The sequence below is a fragment of the Jatropha curcas genome, chromosome 10 (assembly GCF_041381405.1).
Source record: "Jatropha curcas cultivar XTBG-Jc1 chromosome 10, XTBG_Jcur_1.0, whole genome shotgun sequence".
NCBI lineage: Eukaryota > Viridiplantae > Streptophyta > Magnoliopsida > Malpighiales > Euphorbiaceae > Jatropha > Jatropha curcas.
The window spans coordinates 474305-492406 of NC_143160.1; the positions used below are offsets into that span (position 1 = coordinate 474305).

Genomic DNA, 18102 nt, shown 5'->3' on the forward strand with positions numbered 1-18102 from the left:
TAAATTTAAAATGACTAATTCATTTTTAGGATGCAATTGCACTTTAAAAAATAAATTAGAGTGTAATTATAGCCACTTTGATAAGTTTAAGGTGCCTAACTTATAAAGGTCAATTTGAGAATGAAATACAACGATTCAAAACGTTGGCAGTGGAATTGATGGTTAAGTTAGGTCTAGATTAAACGACAGCGTTTGATGCAGGCACCGTTTCATGGGCTTGCGGCCCATTTATTTCAACTCCGTCGCTCCGATGAAATTATTTTGCATTTTAATACTGTCTCCCTCTGCAAGAAACCTCAGTAGTCTAAAAAAGCTTTGCTCCTTCCAGTTGAACCGCAGATTTGATCTTCCAGGTAAGCCTTGAAATACCCTGCCCTAAATCATGCTTCTCCTTTCCATCTTCTGCAAACAAACTGAAACTACAAACTGATAGATTGTTGCTTGCTGATAGCTTTTTTTTTTTTTTTTTTTTTTTTGTTCTTTTTGTCCTCGCTAGCACAAAAATGGGTGACAGTCAATACTCTTTCTCTCTTACTACTTTCAGGTATGGCTTTACAATCCTTTCATTAAGTGTTTTCTCTTTTTTTTCCTTCGCTTTTACTTCGTTTATCTGATTTTTGTGATTTCCCCCTCTTTTGATTACCATTAAATTCAGTCCTTCTGGAAAGCTTGTTCAGATCGAACATGCCCTAACAGCAGTTGGATCGGGTCAAACGTCTTTAGGAATTAAAGGTTTGATACATTTTCATTCCCTTAATCAGTTTCCATTTAACTTTACTCTGTATATATAATTCATTGGTTGATGTGGCCGACTGCAACCCTAATGCCATTGGAGTTAGTAGTTGATTATTATGAATAATTTTGGAGCTCTAATTTGACCTGCTAATATGATTAAATGATGCTAGAAGTAATCAAATAATAGGTGTTCTCTTAATTATAGGCACTTAACTCATTCAGGCAAAGGCAAATTTAATTCTAATGGTTTATTATTGGTGCTGCTCTTTGTAATTGTTGGTGACATATAATTCTCTGGTGGTTGCAGCTGCTAATGGTGTAGTTATTGCAACAGAGAAGAAACTACCATCTATTTTAGTTGATGAATCATCTGTGAGTGAGATTTTCTTTTTCCCATTCATGCGTTCAGTAACAACTTCCTGTTCACTCTTTAATGTCATTTTCTAGCTCTATCTGTCTGTCTCTTTTAAAATTTTTATTTTGATGTTCTTGATGGCAGGTTCAAAAGATTCAGATATTAACGCCAAACATTGGTGTTGTTTATAGGTTTGTCTTCTGATACGCTTTTGACTAGTTTAAAACTAATTTACTTTACCGTGCAGCATATGGTTGTTGTTGGGTAGGATGGAAACCTGCATTTATATTTCTAGGTTTTTATTTGGCAAAGAATAGGAATTAGGGTTCAACAGAACCATTTTTTGCAATTTTGGTGGAATATATGATTAAGTTAAGGTCCATCATATTTGGGTTGGCAATCTTTTTCAAGATCTTAATGACTTTAGATGCTGACAAAGTTAGGATAGGTTCAGCTTCAATAATTGGTTACTTGTCACTGATTTTCATGGCTATGGCATCTCATTACATGAATTTGCAGATTCACCCATTTTTGTGACTATTCTTAAAAACTTACCCATGCCTGTCCACCTTTCCCCTATACTTTATGTTTTCTCCTTAACTCAATCTTTGTTCATTTTTGCAGTGGAATGGGTCCTGATTTTCGTGTTCTGGTTCGAAAAAGCAGGAAGCAGGCGGAGCAATATCACCGCTTATACAAAGTACTCCTTCAACTCACACCATAATATCCACAATTTGTGTAGTCTGAGAGTGATTTTTTATTTCTTGTCCTTAACGTAACCTCCTGTAATTTTATTAAATCTCCCTTCTTCCTGCTCCTCCCTGTATCTATGTGTGTGACTCTTTATTTATCGCAATGCTCTTTTCAACAATCATCCTTGATACTAATTTAATTTCTTTGCCATGAAATATAATGTGATGAACTGATTCTATTATTCCGCAGGAACCAATCCCTGTCACACAACTTGTAAGGGAGACTGCTGCTGTTATGCAGGAGTTCACACAGTCTGGGTAATTATCACTTCTCTATTTCATATTTTCCATGGCAGTTCTAAATAAAAATAAAGATGTAGCTTCTGTTTTCTTTTTTCTGATCTGGCTGCTCTGAACAAGAATTCCAACTTGCTCTTGCCACTTGCTTTTTTTTTGAGAAATCAAACAGATTTATTCATATGCAGATTGCTGACTTTGTGTGTATTTGCACAAATTCTTAACTATTTTTTTTTAAATAATAGTGATATTTCTGTTTATTCTGGTAGTGGTGTTAGGCCTTTCGGAGTATCATTGTTAGTTGCAGGTTTTGATGACAAAGGCCCACAATTATATCAGGTACTTCCATTTATCTTTTTTGCATTTTCAATGGTTGGTGGCCATTTTATTAAATTTCAAGTTGCCAAAGAGATTTTTTTTATCTGACCATGGTGGAAATTACCTTCTTTATCTGAATGCTTTGACAATCGTTTGATCCTATTTCCAGAACTTAGATTGTTGTGTCAGTGCTTGACTGCTTGTGCTCCTTAATGTTTTGTAGTTTTTCTAGAGAAACAAATCAAGTGTAACAAGAGTGTAGTTGCTCTTTCATTTGAACCAAATCACCCTGGTCTCTGTAGTGTGCATTACCTAGAGAAGCATAAGTGGGGAACATTATTTATCTCAAAACCACAAAAAGCATGACTGACGTCAAGCTATGACACCATGTGTTAAAAGCAGCCTCATGGCATTGTTTTCTCTAACTGATCTTTTCGACATAAAGGCACAACTTTATTCCTCAAACAACTGTAATGTTATACTTTTTATGTTTCATATTTTTCTGTAGGTGGATCCATCAGGTTCATATTTCTCTTGGAAAGCTTCCGCTATGGGAAAAAATGTTTCCAATGCAAAGACGTTTCTTGAGAAGAGGTTAGCTTAATTTAATTGGCAGCAATATTAGAATTAGATATTTGTTTTTTAGATTTGTACTAGTTGTTCTAGCCCACCCTTTATGATTTCAGGACGCAGTGAGTAGTATATATCTGTATAATGTAATAGTTGTTCTTTTTAGCCGTGTATTGCTCTAATCATGCTTTTCTCTCCTCTCCCATCCTCCCACACAATGCTCGTCCCCAAAAATTAAGTTAATCGGTAAATTTTCCTTGAAGCTTACAAGAGATAACTTTGATTGTTTTCTTATAGGTATACAGATGATATGGAGCTTGATGATGCAGTCCATACAGCAATATTAACACTGAAAGAAGGGTAAGTGCTTTAACTTCTTTGTTATTCCAGTATATTTGAAATTGTTTAAGTATGTAATAATGATCTTTCATGAATGGTGGTTTTTCCTATTTTCCTCTTATTTTTTTCCCTTTCCATAGATATTAGTCTAGTATGAATGGTGGTTTTTCCTATTTTCCTCTTATTTTTTTTCCCTTTCCATAGATATTAGTCTAGTCCTTCATTATGTTGATAGTATAATATTTATATTTGCCCAGAATAGGTCTGCCATAATCTGTTTAGTGGACATCCATGGACTGAATTGGCAAAATATGACTTAAGTGTCTCAATAGCATATGGAAATTCTGGTTCTAAAATAAAAAGAATGGAGAAAGAAGATACATGCTGTCCACTTCAAACATTTTGGGCGCTAGACCTTGTTGAGTTTCGGCATAATATTCTAAATTGTGAAAGGGGGTTGGCTGAAGTCTCGGAAGTCAGAATCATAATGATTCATTGTATTTCATCATGTTTCCGGAGCATGCTTGATCAACAACTACTTCTAGTGTTTAACAGCATTTTATCTTTTGCATTACGATTTGCATGTTTGTGGAACATTGTGTGTTGAGAAGGCAGAATAGCTCTTGCTTTTATTTTTTAAAATGACTCTGCAACCTTATTTCGTGCATTTTTTTAGGTTTGAAGGACAAATCTCAGGCAAAAACATTGAGATTGGCATAATTGGTGCTGACAAAAAATTCAGGCAAGTAACCAACTTTTCCTCTTTGACTACCTGGCGGTCCACTGGAAGATATTTGATAGAGTAGCTCGATAGATTGGGAGTTTCTCCAAAGACTATAGGGGCCACGTGCAAACCTCTCTCTATTGTTTTTTCCCTGACTCTTAACTTCATACGTGCTTTGAATTTTTCTCTTAATAATTTGTGCCTTTTTGTCCTCTATCGGGGAAATTAAAGTTATACAGATTTTTTAACATTGTTGATAACTTGTTTGTGTTTGTCTTATGGCAGGGTATTGACACCAGCTGAAATTGATGATTACTTGGCTGAAGTGGAGTAGCTTGTTTCTCTGTGGCTGCGGCTTGAGAACTTTCAACTTTAATTTCATCAAGATAGATACGGTTGGACGTTGGTTCTGTAGTGAAACGTTTGATCAAGTGCCAACAGAGAGAATTATTGTGTTACTGGGCAATTGTAGTAATTATTGCCTTTTCAGTTAATGGGAGTCTACATGACAGGAATTGTTCACATTTAAGTACTAAATTTCTTCCTTTGAACAAATGCTGATAACCTCCTCCCTTGTATTTTTCAAATTCTGCACTTGAATGTTTTATAACTTAAAAACTCCACGGGGAAAATCTTGCATGCTAAAAAACAATTCTATTAATCTTAGCCTTCCATTTATGGTGCCTTGACCAGAATGTTGCTTGGGCACAAATAGCCCATGGGTGGAAATGCTGAAATTGAAAAAATGTTGATGTTTTATCAAAATTATGTATTTGAAGCGGAAAAAAAATAGTGTGCAAATATTTTTTTTATTCGAACAGGAACAGTGGCAAATATTATGCAATTGACAATTTTATTCGAGTTGCTAGACCACCATTAGGATTTGATATAAACTCAGAATTAAAAGCAAATGAATGGTTATCTTTAGTATTTGAAGAAATAATTAAAAATCAGGAAAAGGGTTACCAGTGCAAGAATGGGCACCACTAATCACCAGTAATCGGAACAAGAACAGCTTCCGTCACTGAAATGGTGAAAGCGATATGGATCTCGTAATATGATTTTCCGCCTTAGAAGTCCACTGACAAACTTGTAAACAGAATGGCAGTCACCACAAACACGAAGGTTCTTGAAAATTTTAACGGTTGAAGATTCAGGAGTATTGATCAACCCAAATGCAAGGGCAAGTCTCTCGCTGTGATTCCAAAGACTCTGCTCCTTTTGTTCTTCATCTGTATCATGCAACGCATAGCTTGTATCAGGTACATAACCTGCTTCTTTAATCCTTTTCTTCAGCTCTTCCAACTTCTCATATATCTGTCTGGTTTGTGGATGGGACTTGTCCCCTATTCCAAATGAATCTATTTTGTTCTTCAACTTCACCCAACTGCATGCAGGTTTCTTCTTTATTTTATTCGATCCCATTTTCTTTCTGAGAATCTCTACATCCTCCCATCTCCCAGTGGTTGCACAAACATTTGAATAAAGAACATAAGCTGAATCATCTAATGGGTCCAATTTGAAGAGATTTTCTGCAGCTTTCCTTCCAAGCTCCAGATTGCCATGGATTTTACACGCAGCCAATAAACTCCGCCAAACAAGATCAGTTGGCGGAACTGGCATTTCCTTGATGAAAGTTTCAGCCGCAGCAAGCCTTCCTGATCGTCCAAGAAGATCAACTACACATACACAATGCTTTATTCCTGCTGGAATACCAAACTCTTTTGTCATTGAATGATAGTATGCTAGACCCTCGTCCACTAGGCCTCCATGACTGCACGCAGAAAGAAGAGAAACAAAAGTAACATGATCAGGTTGCACTCCCAACTTCAACATTTCATTAAGAGTTTCTTTTGCCTCCTTGAAACATCCATGCCTAGCAAAAGTTGATATCAATATATTCCACGATAGTCGTGACCGTTCTTGTGGTTGAGGAATTATTCTCAGCACATCATCCATCTCCCCGCATTTTGCATACATATCCATGGTGGCATTCGCTACAAAAGAATCAGAGTGAAAACCAAGTTTGAGTGCCAAACTTTGAAGCTGTTGGCCTTCCTCCAGCATTGCCAATGTAGCAGTAGCAGTAAGGCATTCAGTAAAGATAAAATGATCCAAATGTACTCCTGCACGTCTCATATTTACAAAAAGATTCAAAGCCTCTTCTACCAGGCCATGATTAGCATTTGCAGCTATAATGGCATTCCATGCTACGGCATTTTTATTAGTTAATCCGTTAAAGATATAGTTACTAGAATTAAGATCACCACATTTGGCATACATCGTGATAAGTGAATTGTGTACGAATGGATCAGATTCCAATCCTGTCAGAACTATATAAGCATGGATGGGCATCCCATGTTTCAGTAGATTATCTAGAGTCAAGAAAGCACCTAGAATATTTGCAATTGTAATGTAGTTTGCAGGTAGACCTTCTTCTCTCATCAATTTGAAGTTTTTTACTGCTTCATGTGGTTCTTCATTCTCTGCATGACCACCAATAAGTGCATTCCAAGTCACTTCATCCCGCATGGGCATTGCTTGAAAAACCTTTTTTGCTTCAACCATCCTACCAGACTTTGCATACATGGTAACCAATGCATTGCCAACAATCAAGTTTTCATGTAGCCCACTCACAATTACAAGGTTATGAAGAATCTTGCCTTCAGTAATGAAGTCAGGATCTGAACAGGCAGCCAATGCACTCGTAAATGTCACGGAGTTTGCTCCATTTCTCATATGCAAAATTCCAGCAAAAAATTTCAAGGCATTTAGGCACTTCCCATCCTGAGCATAACAGGCAATCATAGAATTCCATGAAATCAAATCCTTCTCAGCCATTCCTCGGAATACCAACTCTGCATGTTCAGACTTCCCAGCACCAGAATACATACTTATAAGAGTATTGCATATGCAAATGTTCGGGTCCAATCCAAATTTTACAACTAGAGAGTGCATTCCTCTGCCCCATTTTAAATTATCTACAGAATTACAGCCCGATAACAAAGTTGAAAATGTAGTAGAATTTATTTGCTTACGGACATAGCGCATCCAATAAAAACATCTTAGAGATTCTTCACAAAGACCATTATGTACGTATGTGGAAATTATCGAGTTCCATGAGATTGTGTCACGTTCACTCATGCCACCAAAAATGTAGTAAGCCTCTTGCATTCTACCTAGACTACCAAACATTGATATGAGAGAGTTCGCCACAGAAATATTAGTTTCTAATCCAGACTTTATAACATGCCCGAGGACTTGATGACCCAAGAATTCATCCTCAAGTGACCCACAAGAACTAATTACAGTAGCTAATGTGTTTTCATTGCAACTCTGCCCTTCACATCTCATTCGCGAATATGTATTCATCACTTCCCTTGAATCTCCATAATCCGAATAAGCAACCATCATAGCAGTCCAGGAAACAACATTTTTATAAGGCATCTCCTCAAAAAGCTTTCTTGCATTGAAAACCAATCCATAAGTCCCATAAAAATGCAAAAGCGACGTACCAACAAAGACATCATACAGCAGACCGAACTTCACAGCCAAATCATGGATCTGACTTCCTTCACTTAGCATACATCCCGACCTATCACATGCAGTTATCAAACTAGCAACTGCAAAGCCGTTAGGCTTGATGCCAAAATCCCTCATATCATTAAATACCCGAATCGATTCCCAGTATAAATCAGCATAAAGAAATGCAGAGATCATGTGATTCCAAGAAGACTCATTTCTTTCACTCATTTTATCAAACACGTGACGAGCAAGATCAATTTCGCCAAACTTCGAGTACATATTAATCAAAGTATTATTGCAGAAAACACTTAGATTAACTATGCCCTTGATGCACAGAGCGTGCAAGGCTTTGCCAGTGAAATTGTTGGTAATTTGAGAGAAACCCTTTTGATAGAAGCAGGAGATTTCGGGGTTCGGGTGGTTTGAAAGGGAAATAATGTCCCCATAATTTCCGTATGTGATTGTGTTTGTGGGTTCTTCTATTTCTATGCATGGCACAGAAATTGTAGAGATGGATCTTGGGTTTAAAGGGTTTTGGCGGGAAAGAACGATTGATCTGGACTTGAGAGCATAGAGTATCCTGTTGTACCTAGCCAGCTTTGTGCTTGTTAAGAGAATTTGAGTGAAGGGTCAAGTATCTATGGCCTCTGTATGGGATATGATCTTCCTTGTTTGATTAAAATAACTTAATTTTAAATTTCCATATGTTCCTTTCTTTATACTTCCCAGTTAATAAACTGATGGAAGTATTGGTGCAATAAATTTTAATAATCTCTCAATCTCGTTTTATTTATTTGTTTATTTTTTTTATAATTATTCGTCAAACGAATGATTTTTATTTTTATTTATATCTTAGTGAAATGAAAAATAACTACTTAGAGGTAAAAAGAGCAAAATGAAATTTTTTTTGACTTATAACAAAATGAATCGGAGGGTGCACATATTATTTATATAAATAATTAAATTTCGTGTGAAAAAAAAAAAAAAAAACCGCAACATAGATCACTATCAGCTTAAAGCCCTAAACTCCTATTAGAGGATAAATTAAAAATTTTACAATATTTAATTCAATTTGTATCTTGCAAGTTCATCAATAGCTACTTTTTTCTTTGATAACGATGGCAGACACTACAATCTGGCATATCCAGGACATTTCATAGTTTACCAGCTCTGCGCTAAGCATAAAACACAAGAATATGACGGCAAACAGCGAAAATTGGGATAAGCAGATGCGATTTTCAACATTCCTCCAGTACTCGTTTAGTGTGAGTACCATCTAAACAACTCATGTGGCAAATAGAACATTCAAGTATCCAAAAAAGACCATGGTTCCTCCCAAATTAGATTATGCCCTAACATTTACAAATCAACGCAAAACACAACAGCGGAAGGGAAAAAAGTAAAAGACAACTAGTATTTCTTGCTAATTTTTGAATGACCAGTTATGCGCACACCGGGGGCCCCTTGAAATACCCTCATAATATCGGGAGTCAAGCTTCTGATCATTCCACTCTTTGACAAAGTCCGAAAACATTTCACGTGCAGTCTCAGTTGAAAGATCAGAGAAAAACACCTTCTTCTCTTCCTTAAGCCAGGTTGCAAACTCATTGTTCTTCGAGAAGTAATCATCATTGGACAGCTCTTGGAAGTTCTGTGGGGAAAAACATTATGAGCAAAAATCAATAAACTAACTTAAACCAAACAAATAAATTGACATATGCTCACAACCAAAATCACATCAACTCAATTCACAGAAATATCACCACTTCCATCACGAACATCAATATACTATTCAAGTTTAGCCAGGTTATTCTGTAACCCAATCCATTCATTATATTGGATGTCTGAGTGCATAAAATGTCCTTCTTTTTGAGGACTTCTCAGCAATGCAAATCAAATGCCCAGTAATGTAAGGTCTGCCTCATATATGGGGCTGATTACAGGGAAAAAAGGGCCATATTTCTGTTTTTTCTAGAGCTACTTCATATGATCTAGGATGTCTTTGCTTGGCTTCAATGTATGTGTGCCATCACCAAAATCATAAAGAGAGAGCCATAGAACTCAAGTTTGCATCTACATAGAAGTTAATGTCCAACAAAATTCCACCTTTTAAACTTTTGTTATTGAAAAAGGAAGCTGCATGATATTAGCAATTAATATAAGTACAGCTTAAAGCCCACTGAATATAGAATATATAGTGTCTGGAAATGTCAACCTAAGCTGTTGTTAATAGGATTTCTTCCCTTGGCCTACTTCAGCATATAAAATTTCCATAGGTCATTCCAAAATACTCATTTACGATGGGACTCATTCTAGTACCATTCAAGAAATCTGAAAGGGTGTTATCACATTTCTGCCTACCAAATTGTAGTAACTTAGAAATAATAAGAGGAATTACACAACATACATCAGTGAAAGATGCCCAAAGTATACAGCATGAAGGAAAGACTTTATTGATGCATTGTGTCCCAGTTTTATAATATCAATCAAAAAAAAAAAAAAAAAAAAAAAGAGATAATGAAACTCTGCTCTGTTACTTTACATGAGTATTTAATACTTGTAGTATAAGATGACAGGATCAACTATGTATAATGAAATAAAAGGTAAGCAAAACAATTTTACAAGAATGATTTCAGAAATAAAATATTGATAACCATGTTATCAATGATGATAACACATTAATTAGCAAGCATTTATATACGACATTATTTAGAGTTGAGAATCAGATCAGCACAAGTCACCACCAATAAAATACCTTTCCTTTCAGCCTCAGGTTTTTTTCTTATGTCTGTGTAAGTTGGAGAAGGAAGGGAAGGGGGTAATAGGGCATTTTTGGAGGCAAATAAGGGGGCATTGGCAGGACTTGGGAGATTTATTGCACATATAGCAGCATAATGAAAGTAAGTTTAAATTCACAACATGAAAAAGTAAAATCACTTCAGAATTACAGTATAGGATACATACCAAGTGGTGATCGCCTTTGTGACGTTTACCTCTGTGCCTATCCTTTGACTTCTTTTCTGAGGCAATTAATAGCGTGTCATTTTGATAGAATTATTTCACAAAAATCCCCATTCCTAATTGGGTAAGCAATGAACAACGATTAGAATATGTCCATAATAAAGCCAGACAATGGCTAAATGAAAAGTTGAAAACTAAAATCTCATTGTCAGACAGGATTAAAAAACAACTACTACCAAACTGAGTATCATGAATTCAAACGGGGATACTCTCCAAATAATTCTAGAAAGTAATAGTAGCAGTTATGAAGGATAAATTTACAATTTGCAAAGGTGTGATTATAACTTTATAAGGTTTTGACAGATATGGCTGTGAACTTTGCTTAATTGATGGAACATGTCCAATTCAAACATCATCCTATCCTGAACTTTAATGAGTTAAAACAAAGTGGTCAAAATTGATGCAAAATAAATCAGAACTGTACCTTTATCAGAGAGGTGCTTGTGAGACTTCTTCTCCTTTCTCTTCTCTTTCTTATCCCTCTTTCTGCTTCTCCTTTCACTTTCTTCTTCCTCCTCTTTTCTATGCCGTTTTCTATGTTTCCCTTCATCTGTACCGAGACACCAAGGAAGTACAAAAGGGAGTAATGAATTGAGCTGATTATACAAATATAATGCCATATTTCAAATAAGTATATCAAACACAAGGCACATAAAATTTTAGGATTCAAATTGCAGTATTTCAGGCCCTAATTTCTTTTATATTCCTGCGTTTTCAGAAGATACTAATTGAAAGAAAGCCAGCGATGAGAAAACAAATTGAGAACCTTCAGAGGAAGACAAAGAGGAGCCTCTTTTCCTGTTTTTCTTGTTCTTCTTCTCCTCCTCGTCCCTCGATTTCCGATCACTTCCCATTCTCCGATCAATACTTTACACACAGCGTACTTCGAATTTTGGAATCTATACATTTATAACCCCGACGCAACCCAACGAGTTCAACTCGCATGGCTGGGCTGGCTAAACTCAAGCGGAGAGCTAGGCCATATTATAGGCCTGCTTAAGTGAGTTCTTAGTCCCCTGGACTGGGCCGAGTTTAAAAGAAGCTTCGAGTTCGGGCAACTGGAGCTGGGCTATGTTCGAGTAGTTTAGTCAAGCCCAAGCCTAACTCTACCTTATACACACACACACACATATATATATAAGATTTTGAATAAAAAAGTTACAAAGAATTCTTGTGTTAATGTTGTAAATAACTTGTAATCATGTGGTTATTTTATTCTTAGCCTAAAGTTGATTTTAAAAGAATTCGAAGTATAAATTCCTAGAACCACAAATACAATGCAAAAAGAAACCATTATTATTATTGTAATGCTTAATATTTAAAATAAAAAATAAATCATTTTTTAAAATATAACAAGAACAAAATTTTAATCCAAAACTAAGTTTTTAGAATCATTTGTCATACAAATAATTAAATAAACTATAAATTCTCTTAATAAGGCAGCCCATCAAACTTTACAAAATAAGAAAGCTGAACATAAAAATGAAAAGAGCTCCCTTCGGACCAAAACCAAAAAGATCAAGACAACCTCATCTCCCAGTTCATGAAAACCCTTAAACTGCGCATTGTTCTCTGCTTAACCAGCGCACCTAAAGGTGTTCATGAACTAGCAGCTGTGGTCTACCATCATCTCCTTTCGGAATTTGATCTGAAGAGAGCTCTGTATGTATATATCCTACCAAAATCCTTAATATATATAAATATGTAAAATAACTATAGAAGAGGGTCCTTTTTATAAGCAAATTAAGCATTTAAAAGATGAAAGTAATTTAATGAAACATCTAATTATAGGATTCTGTTTGAACAAATATATCAGATTCTATTTATATAAATACATATTCATATGTCGCATAATATCTGACCTAATTCTTATCCATATCAAAACCATTTACCATATTTGTATTTAATTAGTAATTTAAATACATTTCATCACAAAAACACACAAACAATTACTTGTGAATCAAAAATAGTAAAATAAAAATTAATTTTTAAAAACAGATATTCTATTTCTGTATTTTACTGTGACTAAGAAACAAACTTCACTCTTGAATTCTGCACATCATGCGTCATGGTTGGCTTATTTATTCTCGAAAGCTAGCTCGTTAGGAAGAGAATTGTTCAAATCTTATATTTTAAATAAAGATCTTAACTCAAAACAATGTGAGTATTAGAAAAGCAACGTTGAATAACGTTAAACATTATTATTATTATTATTTTTTTTTTTTTTTGAGTGTTGAAGTAAAGGAATTTAACAATACCCACAAAATTCAAGTTTTTGGTTGGATTCTCAAATAACGTGGGCAGAAAAAATGAATGAAAAAATAGAAAAATTAGCAGAAATAAAATTGTTTAAAAGTTTTTAAATGTGTTTACATTCTTGGGAAGCTTAGTAATTAAAAGACAAATAATAAAAGGTATTGATGACCTTTTTAATGGATAGATCAGCTGAACCCTAAAAATATCTCTTTCATAGGAAAATGAAGACCATAAACCATACTAGTTTGGTTAATTTGTTCTACCAATACATTGAGATATGAGTGTTTTTAGGTGGGGATTATTTGTCTTTTTCATTTCATCCAATGCTTTGTTTACATATTCCACATCTGAGTCTGCTTTTTGGTTCGTCTGTATATTAATTGCAGATTCAATTTGTCTAATTAATGATTTTTTATTTATTTATATATATACAATTCATTCTTAATTTCAAGCTATATGGAAATTTTAAAAAGAAAAATCGTACATATGTGGACAACATTACCAACCCACTTTCATTTTTTAGTCATCTCCTCACTTGGACTATGTCTCCATCAGTAATTTGGTTTGCTCACCATGGGAGTGTCAACGTGTTTCTTTTATATATATAGTCGTGCTAAATACTCTAATTTGAATCTGAAATAATTTTCACTGTAGTAGATTAATATATCTAAAATATCACGTGTATGTGACTGGTAAAATCTGCCGCATTGAATCTGTTGAGAACATTTTTAACACTTTGACTCGCTACAATGAAAATTGTATTATTCCTAATTCGAGCCAATTATATTTTTTGTATATAGATATACATACATACATACATACGAATGAACATTATATTCTATAAATCCAACAATAAAATTAATATAAAGTATTGATCTTACAGGTAAAATTTATCTAATGACATAGTTTATTTTTATTGATTTAATTGTTTGTTAATTAAGTGAAATCAAGAACTTAAAAATTTTGAACTTCCAAATTTTTAAAGTGCTAAAAAAAATCGAAAACTGTTGAATTTGTCTAATTATATTGACTATAAAAAATATAATACAATATAACATGTAAACATTAGTCAACACCAACCGTATCTAAAAATTAAAAACAAGCCACGACCACAAGGCACTTGTCAGAATTTCACTTCAGGGAGGTAACCCCATCACAAAGATGAAAACCATCATATTGATTTTACATGTTTAAGTCATTTTGAAGATGTCCTGAAGACTGAAGTGACGCTATAGACAATGCAATGAGCGACACTTTAGGCCTCAAATATTATATTTAACAAGTCAATTTACTACAACAAAGACATCCACCAACATATTCATCAACTTGCATAGATTTTCCTTGGGGTATAAACTAGCTTAGTCCCATGTTCAGATTGAATGGTGTATTCTTTTTTTTTTTTATTACTATGGGCGTATTCCTATCTTCGGTTCAATGGTATGATAAGAGATTAATTTCTTTTGGATCGGAGAGCGATTATATATATTTAAAAGTTTCCCGCAAGATGCTGACTCTACGACTTGATCCTGTCATCACTAGAATGAAATGAGATTTAATGTGTTTCAACTACTAGACCAAACTATTTTGGATTGAATGGTATATTTTTTTGATTGGCTTGATTGTGAAATTCCTTTGGCTGATGGTTAGTTCTTATGTCAAGAACTCCAAGAAGTTGGTTGTACTTTCAAGTATATACTCGTCTCTATTGTCCAAACTTGTGGGGACTTGAAGCTTACCTCATAGATTTTAGTGGTGGTAAGTAGAGAATATTACCTACCATTTCGTAATGCTTGATTTTGAAGAATATTAGCTAATATTTTTTATTAACAACTTTAAACTCTAGCCAGAACACGTATAATTAACCTATCTTTCTTGAAAAATTACAAATTCAATCCAACCTGTTTTTATATTATCAAAATTTTAATTATTTAGAGCTGATGCCAATTATTAAAATTTTTCTTCTTTTAAAGCCAAAAATAAACTCAATCATCGAAATACTAATTAGTGTCGATAAAAGATTCAATATTTTTACAATTGCAGCCATTATAAAATAAATAAATAAATAAAAGTTAGGCAAAAATTTTTTATCATCCAATCATACAAGAAGAGAGATATTTATATTTATATATAGACTTTAATTATAAGGTGAAGTTAGGATTAATACCAACTAATTAATTCAAATGTATAACTGGAAAAGTCAATTTTTTCTACAAAACTCTTGGTTTATAATAGATATATATATATATATATATATATATATATATATATATATATATATATATATATATAATAGTATAATAAAAGTTATTTCATAAAGAAGGCCATAAATGATAATAACCCATTCCACAACTGATCACTTCAGGCTTATTCGTGGGCATCATCTCACATTGGAAACTCTCTAATGGGTTTACTGCTCCATCTTCTGATAAGCTTTGGTGGCCATCTTTGCTAGTTTCAAGGCCAAGCTCATTTTCCAAATAACGCAGCCACTTCCTATTTTCAACGTCTCCAATACTTGATGAGCTTTGGCTGTTCAACTGATCTTCAACTTCAGTACTGCTTGATTGGTATGAATTATTATCATTCAACCCATCTAACATATTCCAGAAATCGAAATCAGACTCAAATGGGATATCTATCGTTGATATTTCTTGAATTTCCGGTTTGTTGACTTCCTCTAATGTATTATTATTATGATGAACAGCACAAGCTCCTGATGAGGAAAAGTCGAAAACCGAATTGCCCATTTGATGATCAACTGTCTTTGTGACCTTGGAATTATTGGAACAAGTTGGCAATTCTTTATTAGCGTCTTTACTATTATCATACAAGACACGAGGCTTCTTCTTGGGCCATTGATGATGATCATCAAGCTCTGTAGCCATTGCAATACTATCAGAAGAAGAAGATGACGAAGATGAAGTAGCAGTAGTAATGGACGATTCTTTTGATTCGTCAGTGTGAGAGTCTTTGAGTGTCAACTTTTTCTTCAAATGAGTATTCCAGACATTCTTGATTTCATTATCTGTTCTACCAGGCAAATGGGATGCAATTTTTGACCATCTGGAACGTTTTTATCATATATTATTATATGTATAAAGTAGTAAAAAATTTAAAAAAAAAAAAAAAGTTTGGTGGGTGGACTTTGAATTACTTGTTTCCCAAAGTTTGGTGCAGTTTTATGATAGTGTCCTCTTCCTCTTTGGTGAAGTTCCCTCTCTTTACGTCAGGTCTTAGGTAATTAATCCATCTCAAACGACAACTTTTCCCACATCTTAACAACCCTGCAGGACAAAAAGTACAAGAGCATTAATTAAATAGACTTTTATTTAAAGAAAAATACTATACAGTGATGTTATCTTTTGATCTTGTAATTATCCAAGATCAACTCCATAGCATGTAATAGAAGTTAAAGTTCAACCATTCACACAATTAGACATTGTTTGGTTAATATTTTCACCGATTAATACGAAGAGCTAGAAATTTCAATTTTGAGTCATTTCGATCATAAGAATTTTCATTAATATAATGAATAAATAGAAGGGCTATCACTTATTATGTAATTCAATATATTTTTTCTGTATATTTAACCTCGAATTAAAAAATTTTGACTTCGAAATTTTATTTCACTTTCTTTGTTTTCCACGTGTCCGTATGAAAATGGAACTGCACATTAGATTGGTCTCTTGGGCGATATACGTAATTTGGCTATAACTGGCTAGTCTTTCAATTTCAAAGACTTGTATTATTATTAAAAAAACTAGAATATTTTTATTTTATTTGCATTTATTCTTTTATCACAACAAGAAAATACGCAGACGCATACAAGTAATTTATAATCAAATAATTTTTTCTGGAAGAGTTTATTACCAAATCTTCACTTAAATGTTTACTCAATATTTTACCATTTATTTCCTAAAAAAAAAAAAAAAATTACTATCATTAATTTCCCTTTCAAGGAATTCAACATCTTGATATGTTAATGCATATCTTTAGATAATTTTATTTTTACAATTAAGCTAATTAATTAAGCATACGTTACTATATTTTTTAATTAGTTGGCTCACTCTGACAAGATTAACTTATTCTATTTTTATATATAAATAAATAGAGATATACATGGTAGGTTTCTTTTCGTATGGAAAGAAATGAACACTATAATAATTTTGTTTCCATAGATTTTTTTGTCTTTCTGGAAATGCAAAATTAACGAATAGAAGACATTTTAATATAACCTATTTCTATAAATGTTTTTACGGTCAGGAAACAATTAAAATCATGTTTCAAATTTCAACCTACAATGGTATTCATATGAAGAAAAAAGAGGGTGGTAATTTCAAGAACAAGACAAGTTCTTGACAACCATATAATTTTACTGTTGGATTGAAAAAAGAAAAAGAAAGAAATGAGATCAGTTTAATTATATAAGCAATGAGCTGGAAAAAAATAACTTGTTCGATGATTGATTAAGAAAGTTATAATATAAAGAATCAAACTAATAAATAATTTGTTCAAGAAAAGAAAATGAAGATATCAGTATTACTTCAAGAATTCGAGAATTCGAGAATTCAAGAACTCAAGAATTCAAGAATGCAGAATCAAGAATTGACCATGATCAAGAAAAGGAGAGAGAGAGAGAAGGGGAGAGAGAGAGAGAGACTGACCAGCTAGTTTAGGGAGAGCTCTCCAGTTTTCATGTCCATGTTTTTGAATGAAAGTGATGAGCCTCAAGTCCTCTGCAGGACTCCATGGACCTTTCTTAACTTGACTCTTATCACAGCAAGGAGCTCTTCCTTTGCCCATCACTCTCTCTTTCCGTGCTCTCTAAACACTGGATTTGGATACACAGGTTGTCCCTTTTATATAGAAAATCTTGGAAAGAAAAGAGAGAGACAGAGATAAAGAGAGATGGGTAAAGGTGAAGCCACAAGGTTCATGCCATAAAATAGGATGCTAAATGGAGCAATAAATAGAAGGAAATCCAAAAAGGATTACTACATAACTATAATTTTAAAAAATAATTTAATATTTCATTTCTCCTGTGTCAGTTCAATGCCTCTCCCTAGTAGTTTTCATGTGTAAGTTCATTCTTTTCTCTTTTGCTGTTATTATATCCATATTTGGGATTTCAATTTACTTCTAGTGAAAACTTGATTGGATATGCAAGCTACCATACTTGTCAATATGAGACCCTAATCTTGGCCGTCCATCTAGCCTCACTTGGCATCTTCGTTACGTAATCTTTTTTTTTTTTTTTCAATTATATATTA

At 33.8% G+C, this 18102-nt stretch overlaps 4 protein-coding genes across 4 annotated transcripts; 1 reads left to right on the top strand and 3 right to left on the bottom strand.

Moving 5' to 3' along the window:
• The first annotated feature begins 217 nt into the window (after window positions 1-217).
• On the top strand, window positions 218-4585 carry LOC105646178 (proteasome subunit alpha type-2-A). The gene is made up of 12 exons (XM_012231985.4): window positions 218-353; window positions 497-544; window positions 656-732; window positions 1043-1107; window positions 1235-1281; window positions 1715-1790; window positions 2033-2100; window positions 2349-2418; window positions 2906-2991; window positions 3265-3327; window positions 3983-4048; window positions 4316-4585. Exons 2-12 carry the CDS (start codon window positions 504-506, stop codon window positions 4362-4364), a joined length of 708 nt encoding a protein of 235 aa, XP_012087375.1. The 5' UTR covers window positions 218-353; window positions 497-503; the 3' UTR covers window positions 4365-4585.
• Window positions 4493-7972, bottom strand: LOC149492879 (Tetratricopeptide repeat (TPR)-like superfamily protein). The gene is made up of 2 exons (XM_089726852.1): window positions 4997-7972; window positions 4493-4761 (listed from the first exon to the last, which is right to left on the bottom strand). Exon 1 carries the CDS (start codon window positions 7832-7834, stop codon window positions 5021-5023), a length of 2814 nt encoding a protein of 937 aa, XP_089582978.1. The 5' UTR covers window positions 7835-7972; the 3' UTR covers window positions 4493-4761; window positions 4997-5020.
• Window positions 7973-8752: 780 nt separating this feature from the next.
• On the bottom strand, window positions 8753-11501 carry SCI1 (splicing regulatory glutamine/lysine-rich-like protein). Its single transcript, XM_020684113.3, has 4 exons — window positions 11343-11501; window positions 11001-11126; window positions 10520-10575; window positions 8753-9206 (listed from the first exon to the last, which is right to left on the bottom strand). The coding sequence occupies exons 1-4, from the start codon at window positions 11428-11430 to the stop codon at window positions 8979-8981; spliced, it is 498 nt and encodes a 165-aa protein (XP_020539772.2). The 5' UTR covers window positions 11431-11501; the 3' UTR covers window positions 8753-8978.
• Window positions 11502-15111: 3610 nt separating this feature from the next.
• MYB63 (myb domain protein 63) lies at window positions 15112-17902 on the bottom strand. The gene is made up of 3 exons (XM_012232069.4): window positions 17497-17902; window positions 15987-16116; window positions 15112-15895 (listed from the first exon to the last, which is right to left on the bottom strand). Exons 1-3 carry the CDS (start codon window positions 17633-17635, stop codon window positions 15142-15144), a joined length of 1023 nt encoding a protein of 340 aa, XP_012087459.2. The 5' UTR covers window positions 17636-17902; the 3' UTR covers window positions 15112-15141.
• Between the last annotated feature and the right edge of the window lie 200 nt (window positions 17903-18102).